Source organism: Pteronotus mesoamericanus, unplaced genomic scaffold (assembly GCF_021234165.1).
Source record: "Pteronotus mesoamericanus isolate MK-2021 breed Mesoamerican mustached bat unplaced genomic scaffold, CSHL_Meso_final contig_657, whole genome shotgun sequence".
NCBI lineage: Eukaryota > Metazoa > Chordata > Mammalia > Chiroptera > Mormoopidae > Pteronotus > Pteronotus mesoamericanus.
Genome location: NW_026555229.1, coordinates 23,130,404 through 23,157,074, shown reverse-complemented (window position 1 = coordinate 23,157,074; position 26,671 = coordinate 23,130,404). Strand labels below are relative to the sequence as shown.

The 26,671-nt window shown below is 58.9% G+C and overlaps 1 protein-coding gene across 1 annotated transcript in view; it reads right to left on the bottom strand.

Annotated features, from left to right (window-relative positions):
* DOCK1 (dedicator of cytokinesis 1) overlaps positions 1–24,946 on the bottom strand; it is a 383,329-nt gene extending 358,383 nt beyond the window's left edge. The window contains exon 1 of the mRNA XM_054581689.1: positions 24,795–24,946. Within this exon, the coding sequence (XP_054437664.1) occupies positions 24,795–24,840 (46 nt within the window). The 5' untranslated portion in view covers positions 24,841–24,946. The remainder of the gene's footprint in view (positions 1–24,794) is intronic.
* Between the last annotated feature and the right edge of the window lie 1,725 nt (positions 24,947–26,671).

Below are 26,671 nucleotides of genomic sequence, written 5' to 3'. Positions count from 1 at the left end.
CTCTCTCTTTAAAAATCAATCAATAAAAATTAAAACAATTCTTACCTATTCTTCAAATCACCTACTAAATGCCGCTTCTTCCAGGAAGCCTTCTTTGATTGTCCTTTCTCCCTCCTAGTACTAACCACATCGAATCCCTGAGCTGAACCCAGTGATTGGCGTTTTGTAGGCACTTGGTAAATATTTACTGAATGTGTGAATTTAGCAAAAATCCATTAACACTTGAAATAAACTTAGGACGTGTTTGCACAGGCTAACTCCCCTCTATGGCCAATACCACTGTTATCATCTCGATTTGACAGACAAAGGAACTGAGGCACACAGGGGTTGACTTGCCAAAGGTCACCAATAAGTGACAGAGCTGGGGTTTATTTGATCCCTGGCAGTTTGATCCCTCCAGATCTCTACTCCTGATCACAGAAAAATTAGCCCTTCAAAGAAAGTAAAGCAATCAGATTCAAAGAATGCATTAAACCTTTTGTTTGTTTGTTTTTAACGATCATTTCAAGAAGAAAAAAGGAAATCAATGTTTTTTTAGCATAGCAATTAAAATCACAAGTGCTCATGAAAACTAAAGGATCAATATTGAGGTTGTGAAACACATAACCTATTTAAGTATTTTCTGGAATGAAACGCCTTCTCAATAAGCACCTGGCCAGGGCGATCATCAGCCACCCTCCATGTTCCACAATAAGCTTCCCAGAAGGACAGGTCGGGGTTACCCTTTAATGAATTTTTGTAACGCTGAGTGTATTTACAGAAAAAATCAGCAGGGTGGTATTTCTCGGTCCATTAGTGGTCCCAGGTTCCCAGAGACAGTGGTCTCTGGGGGCCAGCTCATTCCAATACAGCAACTTCCTGCAAATGAGACGTGAGGAGCAGAGTCGGCCGCTGCGCTTCGACTCCATTGCTTGCAGGTCTTTGACGACTTATTCCCATTGTGACATCAGGCAACCTGCTCCCTAATGCACCTATCACACCACTTGCACCAGAAACGGAAAGGGAACTTCGCCCCGACAACAACTCAGCCCCTCCTCTGCTTGTGCCCATGAGCTGCTTCGCAGGAAGCTAGGGGACCATAAGCAGACGTCCCACCCAGCCTCCAGCACACTCCTGGCTGCCCACCCCCCCGGGGCTCCTCAGCATCCACACCCAGAACTCTAAACTGAAGGGCCTTACCAGGCCTGCACAGAACCGCGCCTGCAGCGTCTCGGCGGGGGCGCTGAGCCCTTGGCGCCCCACCTGCGGTCACCGAGGGCACCAAGGAAAGGCGATGATACACCAGTCAGACAGGGATACCCTGCAAACCCTGTTCAACTGCGAATCTGCCGGTTTTCTTGTTATTGTCGGGTTGATTGATTTTGTTTGGTGTTTGTGTTTTAAAGGATGAGCAGAGGCAAACAAAACCAGCACCGTAAAGGGAACATTTTCATCAGGATTTAGAGATACGCACTCTCTCCACAAACCGTAACCTCTTCCCTCTGTTTCTTTGAGGGGCTTTTTTAAAGGGTCTACCATCGCCTTTCCCAGCAACAGAATGCCTGCCACCTAACATTCTCTTCCTCTCCGTCCATCAGAGACCAATAAAACCATGAGGTTCCATACAGGGTCTGGGAGGCCACGCTGCTGAAATGCCCTCCGGTCACATCAAGGCAGATGAACCAATCCGAGGGCATTAGGAAGAATCGCCTCCCAGGCAAGGACCCCAGCAGATTCCTCCGGACCAGCAGGTGCTGGAAACGTTGTGATGGAGAAATATAAATGTACAGCCGATAATGACTTTGGCTGTTTATTTCCCATCTGTTTGCTTTTTCATCTATACGGCTTCATGATCACATTTAATCGCCCTCGGAAGAATTACCTCGGTGAGTTCACACAGCCACATAATAGAGACGCCATAATTCAATAGACAGTTTTGATTTCCCTGATAAGAAAGACAATTACTGTTTGTTGTCGCAACTCCAGTTTTGTCAATACAATTCAAAGTTTACTTGATACACTAAGTACACAAAGCCTGGCCACCGCAAAGCTTGGCCCTCTGAATTATTCAGAGGGAAGAGTTTGTTTACTGCAACAGGCACTTTGAAAAATTACATCAAGTAGGCAATGCCCCCGACGTCCTGCGTCATCTAACGTGCAAAGTCACCCGGGTTTGGAAAAATGAGCCTAAACAACGGGGGCGTGAACCCCTCCTCCTAGGATGGGCGTTTCCAAGACACTCTCAGTCAGCTCCCTCAACTCAGCGAACATTAGGCTGCACGGCAAGTCACGGAGTCCTCAGATGCCCCCGAGTCGGCCCCCAAGCCTACAAATGTGCTCAGCTCACTGGGTCGATTTCTTGTAGGTTACGAAGAGGACAAGGAAGTGTCCGAATTAGAGGTAAAAATAGCACAGGAGGACTTTCAACAGAAAAGGATCGGGGAGGAAGCAGGACTCGTGACCGGGTTCTCTTCTTTCTTTCCTCTCCTCACGTCCACCTTCCCCTACACTCACTGCGACCCCGGCCCCGATCCAGGGCTGTGCCCTGGCCAGCCTTGGCACGACCCCTGACCCTGGCACGACCCCTGACCCCGGCATGAACCCCGGCCCCGGCATGACCCGCAGAGGGCAATGGACCCAAATAAGGAAATTAGTCATTACTTTCTTTGATCTTACACTATTTTTTTTTTCTTCTTTTTAAGCAGGAACACATGCCTTTGTTGGGAAAGAACTAGAACACAATCTTAATCTATAGTGAGCACACAGACCAGAGGTCTGCAAACCTCAGCAAGAGCAGTTCTTACATTTTTAAATAGTTGGGAGAAACACTCAAAAATATTTCATGACATGCAAGAATTACACAGAATTCAAATTTCGGAGCCCACGACCACAGTCTCCCCGGGACGAGACCCAGCTCGCACATGGCCACCCCACGGGGGCGGCAGCTTTGGGCGCTGGGGGCAGAAAGAAGTAGCTGCACCAGCAGCGAAGGCCTGAAATATTTACTTCTGGCCTTGGGCAGGAAAGGCTCGCCAGCTCTTCCCAGAGCAGCCCCAACTTCAAATGTTCTGCAGCCGCCCTTCCACAAATCATCGCAAGGGCTAGGAATTGTAATGTGTCAGCCTCGCCTGTTCCACAGATATTTCACGGCCAGCCCTCTGCCCAGAGCGGCACCAGGCACCCGGGATGGGGAGGCCGGCTGGGCAGGCACCACCCCTGCCCTCGCGGGTTTCCAGTTCCGCGGGACACAGGCCCCAACATCCAGGTGGCCGCAGCTCCTCCTGCGACCTTGGACTCTCGTACACAGGGTGCTGCCGGCAGCACAGGGTAGGGCGACTTAACCAGACGGGAGGCAAGGGTCTGGTGAGGTCTTCCAGCCCTCGGAAGATCAGGGAGAAGTCGGGCAAACAGAAGACTGGAGAGGGTGGACGGAAGCAAGAGGTGCGGGCGAGGCCGCTGCTGTCCCGCTTGACAGAAGAGGACGCCGTCGCCTTCCAAATGCGGAAGGACCTGGCTCAGGCCCGCTGGCTCAGCCCCGCTGGCTCGCAGAGGGCAACTGCTGGTCCTTTAAAGATCCGGCCCCCGCTCCAGGTCTGCTAGACAGGCGCCTCACCGGCTGGGCGGCCGGCACTCCCCTGGGGGCAGCGGTGGGGAGCAGAGCACCCTGCCCTGCCAACCCTGCGGGTTGCACGGGCCCACACACACGAGCTGCGTCCCCGTTAAAACCTCCCAGTCGCTCTCAGACCCAACGAAACACGCCAACAGCATGACTACTGTTCACCCTGATGGACTGCTTAAGTGGCAAATGCTAGACAAAAACCAGCAACGGTGCACCTCCTGAAGCTTTCTACGCGGCTGCAAGGTAACAGTCCACATTTCTAAGGAAAGGCTCACACTTTGCGCGGCCTTTTCACCCCACTAGGCCTCTGCGGGCTCCACCAGTGACCAGGAGAAAATAAAACCCTACGCCCGCTACGCGGCACACGTGAGAAACTAATATGCTAGTGCATATCCACTGTGACTGAAAAATAAAACAAATATTTTTAAAATAAAGATCCCTCTAAACTAAAAACCCGGAAATCCCACATAGGCTGTGCCACGCCATTGAGCCCCAAGCCAAGCCACGCGCAGCGGGCGGGGAGACAGAAAACGCGGACACACGTCCTGTGAGCGGGACTGAGGCCCTGGGAACCTGCCGTGTGGGTTGAGTCGCCGCCCAGTCCCGCTCCACTTTATGGCTCACGGCAGGTAACAGGGATTTGTTTTCTTTTTTAAGACGAAGTTCATACTCCTCTTCAGGCGCTCGCAGAATTTATGAGGCTCGGAGCCTAAACGCCACGTGTGATAAACAGGGGTGAGTACACCCAGGGGCCACACGGCTTCTCCCAGAAGCGGGGGGTCTGTCACTGGGCCACTGGGGGTCAGTGTGCCCGTCTGCTCAAGGTCACAGCTAAGATCCGTGCGCATGACTCAGACACATCCCTCTGACTTCCTACGGGGAGGCTGCACTTTACCAGAGGGCACATGACTAGGCACGGAGCAGGGTGTTTCGTTTTGGGGTTTTGGGCAATGAAGAACTAAATTACAATGGTTTCCAGATAACGAAACTGCTACTTGTAAAACCTGGGCTGCTCCATAACAAACACCACGGTGTGAGGAGTAAATACAACTTCAGTTTCACGTCGGTGGACACAGTGGGAGAGTCTGTGTCCTGGATGTTCACGTCCACCACCGCCTACAAACACAGAGGGTCTCAAGGGACACGTGATGAATAAGGACGTCACCGCGTACAGCTGGCAGCAATCCCTAGTTTCCCAGCATTTCTGTCCTCTGCCCTCACGCCAGCGCCAAGCACCCGGGGTTCCTCCTCCGTTCCCCACAGTCCAGCCCGCAGCAAACGCCGCGCGCAAACCACAGGATGCTCAAAGATGGTCACAGAATTACTGCAGAATCTTCTGCTGCTGCCACCTTCAACTCATAACAGGCAGGAAGCTACCCGTTCCAGGGGACATCAGGGAGCCCGCCGGTGGCGGCCCTCCCTCCCACGCAGGAGACAAACCCTTCGGGAGAGGCGGCAGCGCTCCTGGGGCGCGGCTGCCCTCCCAGGATGGCCTCACTGCGCAGGGAAGGGCCAGCCATGGGGCACTGCAGGTGCCAGTGGCTAGCGCACCACAGGGTTAACAGGCTACATTGTCCGCACCCAGTGAAGTCACACTTCCAGCCCCACACGCCTGCAAGAGCTACCTGCCCCACCCTGGACTCTCAAGGCTCTCCACCCCGAAATCCGTCCTCCCCTGCCCCCTGTGGGAGGCAGACACCCACGGACGCACGCCTGGCAGAAGGGGCAGCCTCCGGAGACCGGCCCCACCGTCGGCGCTGCGTTTCCAAGCCCCTGGCCCTGGGCCGTCCGCCCCTCCGGCTGGCCAAAGCCAGTCCTCGCTGTCCTCCACCAGCCACAGACACGCCCGCGGGTCCCTCCGTGTCTATCCAAGCCAAGCCGGGGACCATGGACTGAAGGGCGTGTGTGAAACGCAGGCAGAGAAGAGGAGGAGCTGCCCGTGGGCCAGGGATGATGCTGCGCCATGACCTCAACGTGGCCTCACTCCTGGGCACCTGCTGTTAATAAAAGAAAACTCCCCAAAGGCCAGGAGTCAGTGAGCTGAGATTCAGAAGGAAACAGAGTTCGACATCTTCAAATTCCACCCCGTTGACACTGACGGGGACTTCTGGGGTCACGCCCACTCCGTGCGTCATGGCAGCACCGTTTCCTCAGGCGGCTGGGTGGTGCTCCAGGGGACAGGGAGCCCCTTCTTTGCCCAAATTGCTTCCCAGGACAGCAGGGCTCCGGCCCCTCCAGGCGGCATCGCCGGCCTTGCATCTCCTCCGCTGCCACCAACCAGGCCCCACCGCTGCTCTGGGACAGGCTCCCACGCGCCTAGGGACCGGCCAGGTACCCTGACATCTTCGCTCCCCCGAACCTCCCAGCTGTGTCTTGTGCACCTGCTTCTCTAGGGCAGCCTGGAACGCTGTGAACTTGACTTTTCTACCAATCCATGTCCCTACACGTCGGAGCCCCTAAGAGGCTTCCCGTGAAAGACACCTCCCAGGGTCATGTGGGAAGACACTGCCCACACCTTATTCCTGAGGAGCTCCCCCGTCCCCTCTCGGGTCCCTGAGCCCTTCGGGCCTGTGTTCCTCACTGACGCCCGTCTTATCTTCGAAGCTGTGGTGACCCGTTTCCCTGAATCGCTGGTTGGCTCCTTTCGCTGGTACGACTTCCAGGGTGAAAGGGGACGCTCTCCCCAGGCGCCGGGCGCGCCCCCTGTTGCTGTAGTAAAACCCAAGCAGCTGTTGCCCGTCCCTGCTTCGCCCACCTGGCAGCAGCTGTAACCGTCCGTCCAGCGAGCCAGCGTTAAGGAAGCTCAGCGCCAGCAGACCGCAGCTTCCAGCCGCTGTGCGGTCGCAGGAAGTCACAGGCCACTGCGCTGTCCCCCCAGGCCCGCCCCGTGACACGCGCCAGGAAAACAACGTCACTCAGGACAGGTCCCCCAGGCCACCCACACGCCCCCAGGTCTGTAGACTTCCCTGGATTCTACAGTCCTTCAGTAGTTCTGTTTATTTTATTCATTTTTTGTTTGTTTGTTTTTTATCCTCACCCTGGCTGGGGATCAAACCTGTGACCTTTGGGTGCACGGACAACACACCACCCAGCCAGGACAGAGCTGCTGACTTTTAAATATTCAAAATTAGTGGCTGTTGTGGGTTCAATTTCATCCTCCCAAAAGTTTTGTTCAACTCTCTAAACCCCTAGTACCTGCGAATGCGACCTTATTCTGCAGATGTAATCAAGTAAAGGTTAGGGCGGTCCCTAACCCAATGGCTGGTGTCCTAATCGGCAGAGGCGGGAACGCCAAGGACTGCCAGGGGCCAGCGGGAGCTCGGACAGCAAAGGCCAGGCTCTCCCTCCGAGCCCCCGGAAGGAGCCGGCCCTGCCTCACCGTGGTGTCGGACTCCTAGCCCCCAGGACCGCGAGAGGTCGCACAGGGTCCAGCAGAGTACGGCCCGCACGCGTGGGGTCAGTAGGGTAATAATACGGGCGTAATAATTTATAGTTTTAATGTGGACATTTTATCCAAAACGTCCTATGGTATGCGGGAGTGTGATATGGTCATGTTACAGAATTGCATGCTTATGCCTTTGTAATAAAAAAAAAAAAAGGCCTTATTTGCGTCGGACCCCGTATTTCAGTATTTTAGGCCCCCTGGTCTGTCACAATAAAATGTGGCAGGAAAGTAGGATGACAGCTGCCACTCATCCATCACGCTCACTCCATGTCAGGCGCTGTCCACCCCCCGATGCCCCTCTGCTCCTGTCACGCTCACCGCCACCCTGCGAGGTGGGTTCCCGGTCACACGGCTTGGAGAGACGAAGAAAGTGCACCGTGTCACTTGCCCCTGGTGACCTGGCCAGAGCGTGGTCAAGAAGGGGCACAGGCCCAAGACTGCCCTTCCTCCAGGGGCGTCACCCGCGTCTCCCGCCTGCAGCCCTCGTCCTGGCACCACAGGCCCGGTCACACCTCGGGGACAGCTGCCTCGACGACCGGGTGCACGGCCGTGGACGCGGCCACTCTACGCATTAGTGTGAAGGCTGAGGCCCCCCCCTGCCCTCGTCCTTCTCCCAGGTAACTGACCCCCGACACGTTATGGGGGAGCCACCGCCAGCCCCGCCCGCCCCGGTCAGTGGTCGGAGCCACTGACGCCAGAGCAGCAGGGACGGCAGGGGCTCCTGGACCACCCGCACGCTTGGGGGCCCCGGGGAGACCCAGGGACGCAGCTCAGCGGGCGTTTGCAGAGAGCTCCTAACTCCAGGAGGGACCCTGGCCCCGTCCCTGACGCTCAGACGGTGTCATCGCACCTGCAGGGGACAGCCACCTTCCCTGCTCGTCAGGCGCGTCCTGCGATGTCCAAGAATCACGCAACCGCAGAATTCCCACGCGGCCCCGCCACGCCGCTCCTGGCAGGCGCCTCTACCCAAAGGACGGCCAACAGGTGCCCAAACGGATCCTCGCCCAGGAAGGCTCACGGCGGCGGCAGAGTTCACAACAGCCGGAAGGCGGCAGCGACCCCAACGTGCATCGAGAGGCGAATGGGCGCGCATGCTGTGGTCCGTGCGCGTGCAGTGAGAGGTCGCTCGGCCGTCACAGGGAGCGAAGCCCCGACGCCCGCTACGACGCGGACGAACCTCAAAAACGGCGCTCAGTGCGAGAAGCCAGACAACACAGACGGCAAACTGACTCCAGCTATGTGACACATCCAGGAAAGGCCACCTGCAGGGACACAGCCCAGACTGGCGGTGGCCGGGACCTCGGGGAGGGAGGGAACGGGAGAAGCTGCTTCGCGGGCGCGGGGTCTGACTCTGCCGGGGTGGGGACGCCTCGGGACCAGGCGGCGTCGCAGGTTCAGCGCCGAGCAGACCAAACGACACCGAGTCACTGGTGTGCCATCCATGGTTGTACGTCAAGTGAGTCTCACCTCAATACATCACTGCTTTGTAAGTCATGCAACTGATTCACATCCTCACAACTGTGCTAGAAAGCGCTCCCTGCCCGCCCCCTCCCACCCGGCCATGGTCCCTCCACCCTGTGGCTTCGGGATGAGTCTCCCAGAGCCTGGCCTGGCCCTCAGCCAGCCGCGGCGCTCGCCTCCCATGCCATGGCCTAGGCAGGGCCTCCGCGGGTCCTCAGCCCCCTCCAGACCTGCCTTCCCTCAGGGAAGCCTCCCAAACAGCCCCCCACCACCCACAAGGAGCCAAGACCCCCATCAGGCATCAAGAACAAGCACTTTGGATCCCCATCCCTAAGCGACTGTCACCCTGGGTGGCCATTTTTCCACTAGACTCTTGAGAACAAGTCCAATAAGAAACCATGTGACCTGGAGGTCGCCTTTCACCCCAGGACAGCATGAAGGGGGGACAACTAACACAATATTCTGCCCATTTGGAGATGAGTAAACCACCGCATGGAGGGGGACGTTAATTCTAAACATCACAGAGCCTGCCCGGGGCCGGGCCGGCATTCACCCCAGTTCAGGGCACCTGCAGACATTCACCCCAGTTCAGGGCACCTGCAGACCTCTGGGATTCAGGCCAATGACTGTCCAGCCCATAATAGGTCCTGACAACGAATTACAGAATCAATTCCGCCGCAAGGAACTTGCATGGTTTTCATCTGTACTAGACAGATCTGTCACCTGGGAACGCTGGTCCTTGTGCCTCCCCTGCCAGACCACGCCGGCCTTCGCCTTCAGCACGTGTCGTTCCCCTCTACCCCGCCCCCGCAGACCTTCCGGACAGAGACGTCATCCTCGAACAAGGCACATGGCCACACCTCGAGAGAGAAAATGCCACGGTCGAGCCTCGGAAAGTGACCCGATTACATGCTGAAGCATAACGCTGTCTAGACTCCACAGGCCGGCCCTGCTGGCTCGGGGCAGGGCTGGGTGTGCGGCGCTTGCGCGAAATAACACTCTTGCGGGGCGAAGAGGAAGCCCGTGTCTCCTGAGGCCCGGTGCATAGCGAGAGGGAGGCGTGATAGCGCCAGGCAAGTCACAGCCTGGCTGCGGGCGGGCCCTGCTGAGGCCCCTGGGGGCAGAGCCCAGCCACCACCTGGGCTGAAAGGCAGAGTAAGGCCGCCCCGGGCAGGGCCCTCCAGGGAACCGGGCCTGAGGCCCCGCCCCCCTCCCGGCCCCTCCCTTCCACCTGCGGTGCTCCAGCCCCTCAGGGGTCACATTCAGGATCGGGAACCCCTTCCCTGTGCTCACGCGCATGAAATTTCCACCTCAGTGGGCTTCTCGCCTCCCCTCCAAACCTCGACAGGCCACTCGCCCTGCCGACAATCTCGTCCCTTCTCCTCCCCGGGTGTGTCCTGCGGTCCCTGATCCCCACAAGGGCACTGGCTCCACAGCGTCCCCGCCTGTGGGCCCTGGGCAGGTGCCCTGCCCCAGACGGAGGTGCCCTCCCGCCAGAGCGCGCTCACTCCGGCCTGCAAACCGCCGGCTCCCAAACCCATCTTTCCCGCTAGACAGGTGGCTGGCGCGGGCACATGGCAGGTTGCCTTGGTCTTCGCCAGGTGCCCCACCCCCAGAGCCCAGAGGGGGCCTGCCGTGCAGGCGCCCCGACCACAGGTCCGCTGACGAACGCGTGACAGCACGAAGTCGCTCGGAGCCGCCCTCTCTGGAGGGAGCGAAAGAGGGCACCTCTTCCCAAGCCACGTGTCTGTGCCAGGGGGCCTCCCAGGCGCAGTTCAGCGGCTGCCCGTCTGGAGGGACGGCAGTGAATCAGCAGGTGCTGCTCACGTGAAGCGCTGGTCAACAAACTTCATGTAAAACCCAAACCAAAAGAAAAAAATAGACCCAAGAGAACCTGAAATCCACCAACGCTCTCACGTACCCTGCACACGAGTCACTGCCTTAGTCTCCGGACGATGTTCTACAAAAACGACACAAAATTGAGGAGAGGGACCTTTCTGACATCAGTCAACTCGGAATGGAGACAGGAACAGGGCACAGGGTCTACAGGGGGCCACGAAGGGTCCACACGTCCACCCTTTCAAATGGCCCGCTCCCAGAAACACCGCTGCCCAGCCCTCGGTATCCGGGCTCACACACGAGGCACTGCCGGCGAGGCGGCGCACGGCACATACGCTGCCGTGTGCGCACGTTCAGGACGTCCCCAGAGTGGTAAGAAAAGGCAACGAGAGCTGCGACGTGTAAGGTGAAGATGCCAGCACGGCCCCCAGCTCTACCTCTGTGTGCATGTGCGTGCATGTGTGTGCGAACGTATAATTAAAAGTGTCTTAGAACACACGCAGAGGGCAAATGAGGCCGACTACCCAGTAAGGCGGACTGTATAAAACAAGCAATGTTAATAACAATGGAAAACAAGACTCAGCAGCATCCCACCGCTTCTTGGGCTAGTGGGCTGCCCCCACCCACGAGCTGAGTCGCTATCCACGACAAAGGTGGAAGCCCAGGGGAAATTTCATACACCGGTAACACTGCTGTCGGACAACACGCTGAAGAAAACCTGCAGAGCTACCGCCCCCATGCGCAGGTGAGCAGCAGGCTTTGGCAGGTAAATAAAATACCACCTTTGAAAATGGAAGCGTTAATGCAGGACTGCTTATACCACGATCATTAACGCTTTGTCCTTAAACAACCAGTCCTCCAACACACGTCACCTCCCGGGACGGTGCGTGCTCACTCTGAAGGCCTGCTCCACGTCGATCCCACCTTCGAGCGCCCGCCCCAAATCCCCGAGGCCAAAGACGGCGTCGAGCGAACATGTGTCTGAGAGCCCACCGGGACCCCACCGGGACCCCACCGGGACCCCACCGGGACTGCTGCTCAAAGGGAAAGTGGGGAATGAGGATTTTACGTTCTGCTCTGGAGGCGACACGGATGAAGAGGCAGGAAGCCTGAAGAATTGGATTTCTGTTAAATCACTCTTTTTTCCACCCTTCCACTCAACTCTGCCTTCTGCCCGCCCCCCGCCCCGACTCCCAGCATTCCCAGGGCCCGAGACGGAGAGGGGCTTGGCTCCCTGCAGCCGCATGGGCCCCGATTCTTCCATCAGGAACCGCAGACGCTGAGCCTCGGAGCACCTGTGAGTCCCACGTGCCTGTCCACTCTCGACACCTGGGTTATTTCTGAAGGCTCTGAGCGGTCATTATTTGGAAAATGGCTGGGAGATTGTTTACACCTTTGTACTTTGATGCTGCTGGCTTTCTTCTCATAATTAGCCCATAATATTACATTGTTACAAAAGTAACAGTCGTGATTCTAAAATTCAAAGATCCTAAGACGCCAAGCCCGGGACACGCAAACTATCACCCACGCCACATGCAGCCCCAGCTTCACGTTGTCCTGCCTGTGAAATAAGGAAGGTTTTTACCATTTTCTGACACCGAGATTACACTCATATAGCCAAAAATTATTTAAAAGTGTACAAAATTCAGTAGCATTTTGTACATTCACAGTGCTGTGCAATGAGCAACTCTACCTAGTTCTAAAATATTCCCATCACCCCGAAAGGAAAGCCCACACCAGAGCAGTCGCCCCCTCCCCCGGCCGCTACCAACCGCTCGTCTGCTTCCTGTGTGTATGGACTTGCCGATTCGGGGAAGCTGACACACAGAGAAACATAAGACGTCTGTCCTTGTGCGCCTGGCTTCATTCACTGACGTTCTGGAGGTTCCACACTGCAGCAAGTGTTAGGCCTGATCCGTTTTGCCAGCTGAGTAATAGTCCAGTGTCTGGACACCATGTTTTGTCTATGCGTCCACCCACCGATGGACAATGGGACCACGTCTGTCTGTTGGGAACTGTGGCAGGCACTGGTCTAAGCTTTCACGGACACATGCTTGTTTGTTTTCAGTTCTTAGGAGTATAAGCCTCGGAGTGGAATTTCTGGGTCATGGGGTAGTTCCATTTAATTTTGAGAAACTTCCAAGCTGTTTTTGTGATTTTTACATTATTCTAATGGTTCCATTTTTTTTCCCCATGGTTGCATAAGTACCTACGTAGTGTCCTCAATTTTGCCTCTTGGCCTGCAAAGCCTGAAGTGTTTATTCCTGGACATGTATTTACGTGTTGCCTGTGACTCTTCTCAACAGCCGTATCTTACTGTTTCGAGCTGGGCCACACCTTACACAGGCCTCCAGCACACGAGCACTGCTTTGCTCTCACTGACTGTTTATCCCCACCTTTTGGGGCAGGAAAGAGAGGCGGCAAGACACCCTTTCCAGGGGACCAGCGGTTAGCGTGTCCCTGGGTCTCGCACCGCCGGTGGCAGGGGCCAGAGCTCACACCACCGCCCCTGTCCCGCCCAGGCCTCCCCCTCCTCCCCCACCCCGCCCCCGCCAGCGGAGTCCCTGCAGCCAAATCACCAGCCACTGACCCGGAAAGCGCGCTCTTGGCCCACTACAGCAAAAGGGACTTGAGAAGTTGCCTTATGTCAATGTTGAGGGGCAAGGGGAGCTTGGGGGAAGTCCTAGGAACAATAAAGCCACGGAAGTGCAGGTGGGTCCCCCGGTCGTCTGAGGACCCGTGAACAGAGCTGTGTGGTTGAAATGCCGGGCCCACCAATCTCACCAGCCATGACCACCGCACGGGACCAGGCATCCGCAGTGCAGCCGGACGGAGCCCCTTCTCAGGGGGCGCCCCGCAGTCAGGGGTGGGCAGCTTTAAGGCCATTGAACGCCATCACCCACTGGGGTGCTGGGCTGACTCCACCGCCCGTCCTGGGGGCCCCCCACCCGGGGCAGTGACTATCCAGCAGCAGGGACTCCCAGCTCTCCAGGCAGCTCCGGACACTTTGCTGAGATGAACTCTGCCTGCCCCTTGGCCAGGCACCACACCAGGTGCAGGGGACTGAGGAAGGACCCAGCCCAGGCCTGCTCCTCGGGGCCCTCTGTCCGGCAGGGCCACAGGCGAGGGCCCACCCTCCCGAGACCGCAGCCTGGGCGGAGCCGCACAGGGCGGCCTGCAGGCCGCCCCCCATTCAGCCGGGGCGCGTCGCGAAAGGTCTACAGGTTGCGCGGAGCTTGGAAAAGCGAGGCACGAGGAAGGGAAAGGTATTTCCAGGCAGCGAGGAGAGCACGTGCGAAGGCACGGTGGCCTGCCAGAACACGCAGGGCTGAGCGCCTCAGAGCCTGGGCACAAACATGCCCCCGCCACTGAGGCCAACCGGCCTGCATCCCATCCCTCCTGCGCCTGGGAGTCCGGTTTCTGTCCCCACCTTTCCCTCCCCCTGGCCTCTCCAGGCGGGTCCTTAAAGCAACACCCCCAGAAAGCGGTCTGAAGGGCCTTGGCAGCCTGGCCGCGGGGACTGAAGGACCGAGTCGCGTTCCTGCCTTTGAAAAATGGGCCGCACACACATGACGTTAGAAGGACTTGAAAATAAATCACGTGAAGTTAATAGAAGCACAGCAATTTGGAAGAAAAATAATCACATTTCCTTCGAGCTAAATCATTATTTGCCCCTGGTAAAGACAATTACATTAAAGAAAATAAGTTATTATTTTAGGAAGGGGAAAAAAAGGTTTGAGAACTGCCTCATGCCGGCCAACAGCACTCGGAGAGCAAACGCGTGCAGTCCTCGCTTTCCTTCTGAGGCGTCTGAACAGGGCTTCTCAGACAACGCGCGGGGGTGGCCCTACCTCCCTGGTCCTGGGGGCGTCTCCCCTAGGGCCTGACCTCTCAGAAAGCAGCCGAGACACCTGGCCCGTGACACCCCACCCCCTCCCCCCGGGCTCGCCTGCCACCGCCCCCCAAGCCTGCGAAACACACCCTTCAGGAATCAAGTCCTGCAGGTTTGGCCTTCCCGCCCCAAACATGCAGGGAAGACTGCGTTTCCAACGGCGGGTCCGAGCGCCGCCGCCAGCCCCTCCGAGTGCTGACCGTGAGCGACATCCGCCCGAGGGTCTCAGCGGACACGGGGCAGCGTCCGGAGTGAGCTGGGGCTGTCGCACTGGGGGAAGGGTGCCACGATGGGGACCTTGGGCACAGAGGCCAGGGTGCTGCTAAGCACCTCGCAAGGCTCAGACAGCCCCTCAGGACCAACACGGATCCAACCCAGACTGTCCCCAGGATGCAGGTCGGACCCGTCCCCGTCCCCGTCCCCACCCCCACCCTGTGGTTCCAGCCTGGGCTCCAGGCAGCCTCTGCTGGAAGTTCCTTCACGTGGTGACGTCACTGAACGTCTGCAGGGACAGGGCACTGAGCGTCAGACAGGCCACTTCCCCGGCAGCAGGAGCAATCACCGGGCAGGGCCGGGCCCCTGGCGTCTGGGCACAGGCCCCTGGCCCCGAGCCACGGAGCGGTGCTCACCCTGCTGGCCCCGTAGCTCCAGCAGCCCAGGGCCTGCCTCGGGGACTCTGCGGAAGAGATTAAGAAGGGAACCGACGCACGGCGAGCTCCCTGGGGCGGCAGCGGGAAGGGGAAGGCAGACCCCCGGTCCCTCAGTCCTGACTCCCTCCCCAGGTTCTCTCCCCTCCCCCGCCCCCGCCCACCCCCTCCTGCCTCAGGACTTCCAGGCTCTGCTTGGGGCCTCAGCCCCCCTGCCGGCCCTCAGCCCTCACCCGCACTTGTCCCCACAGCCTAGGGTTGGAAACAAAGGGGCAGTCTCTTCGGAAAGGGCTCAGGAGGCCAAGGCAACAGGCCTGCCATGCTGGGGGCGGAGGCACAGACCCTAAGAAGCTAAGCAAGACAGAGGGAAGCCCAGGCCGTGACCCACCGGGGACCAGCCAGGCACCCGGCTGGATGGGCGCGGGGCAGGGACTGAGGCCGGAAGGTCACGAAAGACATTTTAAAGGGCTCCCACGCCTCAAGCAGCCACCACAGCCTGAGAAATTCGACCAGAAACCCAGAACCCAGGATGGGTGGTCTACCCTGAAAAACAAACTGAGTCTGTCAGTTTAGCTGCAAAAAAAAATCAAAGAGATCCACATCCCTGCAAAGCCCCAAAGCTCCCCAGCCCGCAGAGTAGTGGGGTCAAAAATGAGGCTCATTACAGGTCATTCCCCGCACAGGCGGACGCCTGTGCGCTCACACAGCTACTCCGCTGAGTGTGACCACGGGATGCTGCTGGGGGGGTCGGCACGGCACCCACGTTCTCCCCCCACGGAGGCCACCCTGAATTCTGAGGGGCTGCTGACCTTCCACCTGAATGTAAGCCCCAGGTTTCCGGACCCCCAGTGTCTAAGAAGAAAGCAGGAGAGCCGGGGCGGTGGGGCGGCGGGGCGGGGGGCGGGGTAGGGGTTACCTAAAAGTGCACTCTTGCTTTGCCTCTAACTTCTCTGCGGCTCCAGACGACTCAGTGTGTCCCTGAAGCTGACACACACTTGCGACCTTTGTCACTTTTCTCCTCTACTCGTAGGTTGAAGAGCCGCCCAGGTCAGCGCTTACGCACAAGGCTCAGCTGCTCCCAGTATTAATCAGTTATGAGACACCCTGTCTGGAAGCTAAATGCGAATTATAAAACTTCAGGGAAAGCAAGGCTCCCAAAACCACCCTGCCCGCCTCCAATTAAAAAGTGATCCACGCCGTCACCAGCAACTGCACATCTCCTCTCTAACACGCAAACTCCCGCCGTGCGCACATACACTAATGACCCGAGGGTGAGGAGGGCGGAGGACCCCCGCCTGCGTGAGGACACACGGCCTGGCCAGCTCTCCCAGCGGAGGGCCTGGGGTGGGGGTGGGGGTGGGGGTGGGGGTGGGGACGGGGGCGTGCGGAGCCGGGGAGATGCGTGCCGCCCCGGCCGGATCCCAGGCCTTCGGACCCCCGAGCCAGGCTCTCGCGCACCAGCGTCTGAGCCCAAAAGCGTTCCCCAGACACAGGAATGAGGCCTGGGGGGCCATGAACACATGGGGACACATTTCTATATAAAAGCATGTACCTAACGTATCCAAGGAAGATAAACAGAGTCCCTCAAGAGGGCACGTGAACTCCGCACCGCAGTCCTGAGGCCAAGCGGCAGCACGCGGCACCTGCACCAGGCCGGGGCTCTGGGCCGCATTTCGGAGGAGCGATGTGCCCAGGGAAGCTCCGGAAGTCTGCCCTCATCGCGCCCCTTCAGGACCCTGGCCTGCGACGGGACGTTAAAATTCTAGGGAAACCGTTAACCCCTCTCCCGTCGTGGGCCGTGCCAGCAGCAGGGGCGGCCGAAGCCATGGGCCCCTTTCCTTTCGTCCGAAAGTGAGACTGGGGGGCTGGGGAGAGACTCGCCCAACGAGAGAGTCAGTCTCGGGCAACACGTGGCTTAGAATCAGTGACGAGTGAGAGAAACGAACCGTTACCAGCACAGAGCAGGGGCCAGGTTGTGCTGGGTGCTCGCTCTGTCCCCCCAGAACTGCCCAGCAGGGTGGGTGTGGTCACCAGCTCTCCAAAGGAGAAGGCTCCAGGGAACCCGCTCGCCCAGGCTCGCTCGGCTGGAGGGAAACAGAGCTGGGGCCCAAGGAGGAATGCGTACAGCTCCACACCCGTGATGTTTGGGCACGCACCACGTGCTAAAAGAAAACACCTGCTTCTCTCCACGGCGACCAGAAGAAAATTTAGCGAGTGCACAGACACCTGTCGCGGCTGCAGCCACGTGCCCTCTGCGCCTGTGGGTCTGCACGTTCGGCGCCCACCTGCGCGCGCGTCAACACAGCTGAGGCTACCTGGGAAGAGCCTTCCCCTCATGCGCGCTCGACAGGGACGAGCACGCTTCAGAACGGTGCCACTTCCTGTCCAGGTCTCCAGCCACCTGGTCCTATCATCCTGCCGCCATCTGATGGCCGGGAACTTCCAGGTTTCAGCAGAGAACGCAGTTCGAGTCCTTACATTCGATCCCACAGCCTGGCGGCGGAAGGGTTTACACAGCTGACCCCCACCTGCCACCTCCCAGGTGTCCCCAATGCACTGGGGACCTGCGGCCTCACAGAAAAAAACAACCCAGGTGGTGGCCACGGCGGGCGGAGTGAAAATTCGAAGGAAACGTCTTAGGTCATGATACTCACTGTGTTCTGGGCGGAGCTGTGTCCCCCAAAGGCATACAAATGTTGGCATTCTAACCCCATTCCTCAGAACGTGACAACATGTAGAGATAGTCTTTCAAGAAGTGATTAAAATTAAGTAAACTAATTAATTAAAAATAAATACATACATTTAAAAATTCTCCAATAGCAAGCCACCGCATTTTACCCCCTTGCAAACAGCGATCTAAATGCAAATCTTAACGTTTCTGGAGGCAAACAAATACTTATGTTTTGGTTTAGTGGGCCACAGGTCAAGGCCTACATGCAAAGCTGAATATTATTGACTTTCAGAAAACTTGAGCATAAACCACCTACGTAAAGACACTTATAGACAAGGAAAAGTGTTTTCAGCTTCTGGGCTCGGAGACACAGTTCAGCATTCACGCGTCAACACAGACATGGAAGGGAATCTGTACGAAACACGGCAGAAAAAACAGCTTAGAATCAACGTATGTCTCCGTGACCTTTGTAAGATACATTTAAAGCCAACAGTTTTCTAGTAGCTGCAATGACACCAGCGAGGAGACACTGCCTAGAGAACCACTGACGGGGCGGCACTGCAGGCGCGGTCACGGGGGGGTGGGCAGCGGCGCCCCCAGAGTGAATCGTTCCAAGGTCCTAGAGAACGGCCCCATCTCCCTGCGGGCACGTCCTGTGCTTCGTCGTCATTGTCAGCTGGTCCACTATTCTGCACCTTGAAATGAAAACCACTTAAAATATTACTTTCATTTTTTCCTAGTGATTAAGGTAAAAGGAAGTCACCGGGTGGACCCTAATCCAATCGGACAGGCCCTAATCCAATGGGACCAGGGCCCAGACCCAGGCAGGAGAACAGAGGTCTGCCAGCCAAGGGGAGAGGCCTCAGGAGAAACCGACCCTGCCCACCCCCCGACCTTGGACTTCCAGCCTCCAGAACTGCGAGAGGAGAGCGGTCCTTCTGTCCCAGCCCCCGTCTGTGACATTTGGTTAAGGCAGCAAATGAACGCACACACTTTATATGAGGATGTGTGAAGTGCTTCCCAGGGATTAACCAAAGCAAACTTAGGAAGCAGTTTACTGGCCTTCGCGTAGCCACGTGCCCAATCCACCTCAAGGGGCGTCAGTTCCTGTGGGGCCCATCAGCTCCCTCCTGGCCTTAGAGACAGGAGCCACGTTGGCATCACGTCTTGAAAATGTGCAACCTGAGCTTGGAGAGGTTCAACAACTTGCACCAGGTCAGAAGAATAAAAAGTGACCGTGGCAGGCAGGCTACAGCTCCAACTCCGACCCCCCACTGGGTCCCCCTTCCGGGCTGGCCTCTCTGAAGACCCTCTCAAGGCCCTGAGCAGGTATGGAAAGGGTGCATCTTGCCTGCAGAGGCTGCTGATGTCCGCACCGCGGGACCCGCCTGCCAGCCTTCCCCCGGGGAGGCGGGCCCTTCCGTGAACAAACTCGGTGATTCCACAGCTGGGTGGCACTGACCCTGCAGCCCCTCCTGCGAGCGTCCTCCCCACCCCCCGGCCTCCGCTGGCCCCACAGCACAGGCACGTGCCCACGGGGTCACCTCCCACACGGGACCAGGATACCCTTCAAGGACAGGCTGCAATCAGAGAAATGCAAATCCCACCCCCGGCAGCCCAGCACTGCACACCTGCCGGCCTGGTGGAGACAGACAACGGGGGCGACACAGAGAGGCCGGGCCACACCCTCAGGGCTGCTGGGGGTGCAAGATGACACCGCCCCTCCGGAGAAGTCTGGCAGTTTCTTCAAAAGCTAAACAGACAACTACCACAGCACCCGGCAGCTGCACTCCTGGGCACGGATCCCAGCAAAAGAAGGCTTCCGTTTGCTTGACAACCTGTATGTGAACGTTCGTAGCAGCCTTGGTGGTCACAGCCCACATGTCCTTCCCAGATGTCCTTCCAGGGGAGCGCAGAAGCCACCCCGGCCCAGGCGCATACAGGAAAAGGAACCAAGAATCCACTCGAGCAGCCACCCGATGAACACCCAGAGACTTACGCTGCATGGAACATGTTTTAAAAAGGCAACCCATGATTCTGTTCATGTAGCGCTGTTGCCGTGGCAGTTACAGGAACGGGGAGACCGATTAACACTGGCCAGGGACCCCACGGGAGGGAAGAGGGAAGGGGGTGTGGCTCAAAAGGGGCGACAGGACACGGGCCCTCGGGTGACGGAAATGCTCGCCATCAGGACCCCGGCGGCGTCCTGGTCCCGACATCGTACTCCGTTTGCAAGACGTGACCCTGGGGTCAGCGGGTAATGGGCACACCGGATCTCGGGATTACTTCTTACAACTGCACGGGTCTCTAATTACTTGAAAACACAAAGGTAAGTTAAAAAAGAGAGAGACCTGAACTTCTGAGGGGCTGCTGACCTTCCGCCAGAGTGCAAGCCCCAGGGTTCTGGACCCTCGATGCCTAAGAACAAAGCTAGAGAGCAAATCAGAAGGGAGGGAAGCAGAGAGAGGGCGCGCCCCCGCGCTGGGCACAGGCAGGACGCATCCTCTGCCGCACCCGGTGAAGGACTCGGCGCCCGCTGCCTTCTCTCCTCGTTGCCGCTACCTGCATCCTCCGGGGTCACCAGAGAACAAGGGAAAGAACCAGTCACACTAAGACAATCCTGATAAGATGTCTGATATTCTAGGCAAACGTTGGCACAATGCTAAATTTTAAATTTTTATAATGTTTCCAAAGTGAAATCAAGTTTGAAGAAATATAATATGCCCTAATTTGGTTTTTCTGCAACTCCAGTGAACAAAAATGCCTGCACTTATATTTACTTACAATCAAATCTAATTTTCTTCCCCAAAGTAGCAGCTTGCTCGCTGCTCTAGATAACAAAGGAGATCTCTCTGCAACTCCCACACTCCCAAATTTATTTGGGCATTACACCATTCCTACCAATTAGCATCGCTCAGAGCTAACCTGAGTACGCTCAAGTCACGCTCCCCGACACTGGGCAAACGTCACTTCCCCCAAAGACAGCGGCAAAACACACCATTAAGAAATCAACTTTTGAACAAAAGCCCTTTCGGTGCCCACGACTTAAGTCCGAACAGGAAATCACCTGTCACTACATTTCTGACCTGCGCTTCATTAAGTTAAAAATTAATCAAGCAGCACTCTGTAGACCCTCACTGGTTTCGGCAGGAGGCAGGCTCGGCGCCCCTGTCCGGACGAGAAAACTGAAGCCAAGAGGACGTGCGTCATTTGCTCAAGGGTCACTTAATGAATGAGGGCCGGGAATTAAGGTGTCCGTGCACCAGGCGGACAGCTCCGCTCGGAAAGAGGCCAGAGGAGGCGCGCACACTCGGGTCCCCTGCATCCCATCTGCTTCAGACGAAGCTAAAAGCTCCAAAAAGAACCGGGCTCGGCGCTGCACGCCCCAGTTTGTTTGCTGCTGCTGCCTAAACAAACCACTGCACCCTGGGCAGCCTCAAACCACCCCTATTATCTCACCTCTCCGGGTCAGGCACGGGTGGCTCTGGGGCTGAGAGTCAAGGTGTCACCAGGCCGGGTTCCCACGGGGGGCCCTGGGAGGACTCTGTCTCCAGGGTGTTGGCAGAGTCCAACTGTGAGGGTGGCACTGAGGTGCCTACTTCCTTGCTGGCTGTCAGCTGGGGGTGCCTGCGCTCCTGGGGGCCTCGCTCTGGTCCTCGCAAGTGCGCCCCACCTCTCAGGGCCAGCAGCGGCGCCCTGAGCCCTTCCCCGGAGCAGAACCTCCCCAACGCGCCCGCCCTCCCTTCCGAGTCCCTCCCCCGACCAGCCGGAGAAGTTCTCTGCGCCGGGGGCCCGTGTGAACAACGCAAGGGCACGGCCGCATCCCAGGGTCAGAACCTTAAGCACAGCTGCACAGTGCCTGGGCCATGTCACGCGTCGCAGTCGCAGGTCCCGGGGAGCAGGCAGGGCATGGACGGCTGGGGCTGTGCCTCCCACACCAGCCTCCGGTGTGGCTGGGAGCATGCTGCCCAGTTGTGCCCAGTCGTAGGAACAGGATTCGCCGGAGGAACAGAGTGTTATTCTGTCGGCAGAGAAGACCCTGCCTAGTTGGGGACAGGGTGCGGGCAGGGGCGGGGGGTTGGTGATGGAAAAGTTCATCTGGCCCTACCCCTCGATGTGGCAGCTGGATCAATATTCATGCCTGTGTTAGGAAGCCAGCTCCACAAACTGACCCTCCAAACTCAAGTCCAAGTGGAGAAATGAAAAGGCTGGTCAGTCTCAGGGGCAACCAAACCCCATGGGAATGTTCGGGGAGTGGGGCGGCGGGGGGGGGGGGACGGAGGCAGCAGGGACGGGGGCCAGCATTTCCTGCCTTTGCAGAGGAAGCAACAGATCACCTATTCACTCCTTTGCCGATTTGACGAAATAAATAAAGGACTGAAGTGTCTCATCTACAGACAATGAATTCTAACAGATTCCAAGCACTTGCAAACAATGAGCTGTGATTCATGCTTCCAAATGAGATGGAGTTTTATCATTTTCTTTCCCCTCGTGATTCATTCATCGGCCAAGCCAGTGGCCAGAGTGGAAGCGTGGCCCACGCACAGACCCACCACGGCCCCTCCGGGACAGCACAGCCCCGTCATTAGCCTCCAAAAACACCCTGGTTGGGAAGGGAGACAGCCGGTAATTTTCCCTTAGGCTGGTACAGCTGATTAGCAAATGGGGCTGAATCCCTGCATCCAGGACTCACGCGTTCGGGGTCAGCACCCTCCTGGAGGCCAGCGCAAGCTCACAGACAAGGGGGCATCCTGCCCTCCCCTCTGCACAAAACTGGGGAGTCCCAGGCCTGGGGTCCTCCCTGGCAGGGCCTCTAGGTACTAAAAGCTCCTTCGAGGACCCAGGACGCTATGCTGGCTCCCACACAGGTCAGCTGGCTCCTCTCCACCTGGTGCAACTAAGCAGATCAGCCCACCACCTACCACCCCCAACCCCCGCACCTGAGAGCCGTTCCTCACACCCTTCCTAGAACTGCCCGGAAAAACCTTCCATGAGGCTTTCTTTGGAAGCTTTCCAACACAGAGTTTTCTTAAAACCACAGTATTGGCCAAAGCTGCGATGTTAAGTCACCACAGTGAGCAGCAGTGAAGCTTCCAGAAGGTGTGAGACTTCACAGGGAGCCACACAGCTCTGACCTCACCCAGGGAGGGGAGCCTGCCCGCTCCAGGTGCAAACCTTCCCCTTGAGCCTCTAGGGACAGTCAAGCTACTCTCCAGGTGTCCGCACCTAGGGCGTCCTCGCTGGCACCACGCAGGCCACCGTGAGTGCCAACGAAGGGTATCAAATGGTGTGAACACGTGGTGCCCCAGAGAGGAGCCCCTCCCCCGCCCCCGCTGCCCAACACCACGGGGGCCGTGCCCGGACCCCAGAGGCAAAGTCAGGGTTCGAGCCCAGGGTGTGGTGACGACTCCCGGCGTGAGCATGGGTGCGCCTCTGCGCAACGGGCCCCAGGGACAGGAGGGAGGGCAGGCCCTGGGCGAGGGCTGGCACTGCCCCCGTCCCCTCGGCCTGCCTCCGGCCTGTCCCCGAGCCCCAGCGCCTCCTCCCCCACCTCCACCTCCACCTCTCGGGGCGCAGGAGGTGCTGCGTCCCCCATGGGTGTGTACCCAGCTCTCTCCTCACACACATCAGCCCAGCAGGCTCACCGCACCACACCCACCCCCAGCAGAATCTCTGTCCCAAACCTCCCCTATCGGACGCAGACTCAGGGGGGCGCTTCTCCCCGGAGGTGCCCTGAACCAAACCCATCCAGAGGCGCACAGGGCACTGCCGCCTACTGGCTCGGCTCCCAGAGCCAGGACACCCACCCCTGCGGCTGGCCCTGGTGCAGCGTCTGAGCCGCTGTTTCCTGGTCTGTACAGTGTGGAGGGCAAGCCCAGCCATAAAGGTCCTGGAGCAAGGAGGCCCCCCGCCCCCGCTCCACAAGTGGAACAAGCCAAGTGTGACCTAGGACTGTCTCAGGGCTGTCTCCACGCCACTGTCCAAGCTGGCCCTATGGTATGTCCCTGACACCTAGCGGAGATCAGCAACTGAGGTCACAGCAACCTGGGGCTTAGAGCCACCTTGGGGGCTTCCCAAGGTCAGAGGGTCAGGACTGAACCGCACACACAATGGGCTGGGCAAGACATTCCTGGAGTAGGGACGGGACTGTAAAGGCTCAGAGGTGAAGACAGGGATCTGGCGGAGGATGCGACCGGGCGGGCAGGGGAGGCCAGGCCGAGGTCGCAAAGGCCTTACGAGTCAGGCAGGGGCAGGTGGTCAGACTTCTGGGGGTTGCCGAACTGGAAGTGGGACAGTGAGGCTGAAAACCGGCGGAGATGACACAGAGACCGGGGGCAGCCACCCCCACCCAGAGGCCGGCGGGCCAGTCAGGAGAGGCCAGAATGCGGGCGACCGGGCTGCGGGTGCCCCGGGCTGGGGTCTGTTTGCGCTGCCACTAAGAGAAGCGTTGCTCTCTGGAATGTACGCTGGGGTCCGGAATGTAAACTTGCAGCCGACTCCCCTCTACTCTCCTCAGGAAATGACAAAGCGCCGTGGAGCCGCCAAAACAGGTCCCGCCCTTCCTAACGCGCTCCCTCCCGCCCGGGGGACACCGGAGCGCCTGGCCGCTTCTCTGTGAGGGTCCCGCGCTGGCCGGGCAGGGCCACCAAGTGGCGGGCGGCAGCGCGATTGCGTCGGCCCGCCCGGGTCGCGCATGCTGCTTCCCACTGGGAAACAGCACAAGTCTTCGCTTTGATGGCGGCAACTTGAAACTGTCCTCCGGGAGCCCCGGACGCTGAGCGCAACTCCATCCAAACAGTCGAAAGGCACGCACACAATGACCCGGGCTTCCCGGCCGGGCCCAGCGAGAGGCAGGCTTCGGCCACGGGCAGCGCGGGACCTGCGAGTTAGGGGGCGGTCCCGGGCGGCCGGAGGGCTCCGACACCGGGGAGCTCGCCCGAGACCTGGGTGTCGGAGGCGACACCCGGGAAGTGGCACAACCCGCCCCCCACCGCGCGCGACCCCAGCCCGGCCCGCCCGGACCCTCGCGGGGGCGCGGCAACAGCGCGCGCCCCGGCGACGGAGTGGGCAGTGCCCCGCGCCCGGGCGCACCGGGGCGGGCGGGGCCGACACGCTTCCTCCCGCCGCGCCGCCCGGCCGCGGCCGCGGGCCCCCGGCGCCCCCGCCCGCGCCCCGCCGCCGCGTCCCCGCCCGCGAGCGCCGCGCCGCCGAGGGCGGCCGGCAGGTCGGCGCGTGCTCACCCACGCCGTATTTCTCCTCGCGCTTGGTGGGCACCCAGCGCGTCATGGCGCCGCACGGGCCGCGCGCCCCAGGACCGCCGCCGCCGCTGCTCGGGCAGGAAACTCGGCGCCTAGGCCGCCATTTTCCATTCCTTTCGGGCCGCGGCAGGATGGGGAGGAAAAAGTTTGCGGCGGAGGCGGTGTCATGTGGGACGGGGCGGGCGGAGCGTCGCGGGCCGGATGGGAAAGGCCGGGAGCGCCGGCGGGAGGCGGGACGGCCCCGGGCTGCGCGCCCGCCCTCGCGCGGGACCCCGGCCGCCCGAGCTGCCGCTGCCGCTGCCGCCGCCCCGCAACTTGGGCACAACTCCCCGTGCCCTGGGGACCCAGCTATATCACCGCGCGCCCCCAACCCTGTCCCCCACGTTCATGGCCCACGAACTCCGCCCCCCGCCCCCCCCCCGGCAAAGGAGCTCCCCAGCACCCCGCAGGGACGTCTTCTTTCCATGATTGGTGGAGGATCCCCTGGATTCAGCGAATCTTTCTGGGGACTATGCTGTGCAATGAGAGGGCCAAGCCCGCGGGGAGAGGGCCAGGGAGATTCTAGGCAACTTTTGAAGCATGTGGTTGGCTGGGCACGGAGTTAGACCGGTGCCCGGCGATGTAATGTCCCCAACTCAGGCCCCGCCTCCGTGGAGAGGCATCCCGGGAGGTCCCCTGGCAGGAGCCTTCCCTAGCACGTGGCTCATCCATTTGACAAACATTAACTGAGCACCTACCCAGTGCCTGCGTGTGCCAGGAGCAGCAAGCTAGCCAGGCTAGGGGGCGGGGAGGTAACAACAGATGGGTAGGTAGGCTGTTCGTGCTTCAGCGGGATACCTGGGCAGGGAACAAGGGGCGACGCTTGCTAGAGTGTGGAAGGCCAGAGGCCTCAGCCCCCCTGTATTTGCAGAACCTCTGGGGTGTCTGAAGTAGAGGCAGAGAGGAAGGAGGAAGAGGGCTGGCTGGGAAAGGAAGCTTCCGGCCAGGCCTAGCACAGACTGCATGGCCCCGTAGGAATCTGGCCTTCACCAGGGGGTCAGCTCTCAGACCAGGAAAACGCTGGGGCATGAGCTTTCTCCAAGGAAAAACTCAAAACCACACACCCACCTATGTATTTTTACCATGATTTTGAAAAACAACAGAAAGGTGAAAGGAGTGAGCCTCAGAATGAAGGCAGCCCATTAAATGGAATCAATTTGGTTTCATGAAATATTCACTGTCTTCTCTCTCTTGACACCAAGAACCGGGGACAGTGGCAGTAGGCCTGGGAACCTTCGAGGATCGGGGGACGGAAGGTAAAAAGGATGAAAGGCCCCGTGGAGCAGGGACGGTGCTGGGGGGCGGGCTGGGGGGCGGCCGGGAGGGCCCGGGAAGGTGGAGTGGGCCACCATTCTGCTGAAGAGACTGCCTGTCGCTTGGGTAACTGTGACTTGAGAGCTGGCTGTCAATCAGCCACAGAGTGAACTGAGTGACAGCCCTTGCCTTACTGATAAGGAACTTACATCCCACAGAGGGAGGGGCCTGGGCTCTAGTCACAGGGGCTCAGAGCCTGTTGTGGACAATCAAAATGCCAGAGGCTCAGGCCCCGAGCCACGGCCTGGTGAGCCCTTGAAGGACAAGCAACTGTGAAGGCGCCGTACAGAAGCGGGGTGCTCCGAGGCCAGGGCCTGGTGGCCTGACCTCTCAGCGGGTCAGGACGGGCTTCCCCGAGCAAACAGTGCAAGGCCAGGCTTTCAGGACAAGCAGAAACCAGCTAGATGAACAGCTGCGCGAACAGGGTGTGCAAAGGCCCTGGGGTGGGAGCAACTCAGACCTTCAAGGAACGCTAAGCCAGCGTGGCTACAGCACAGGGGACGGCG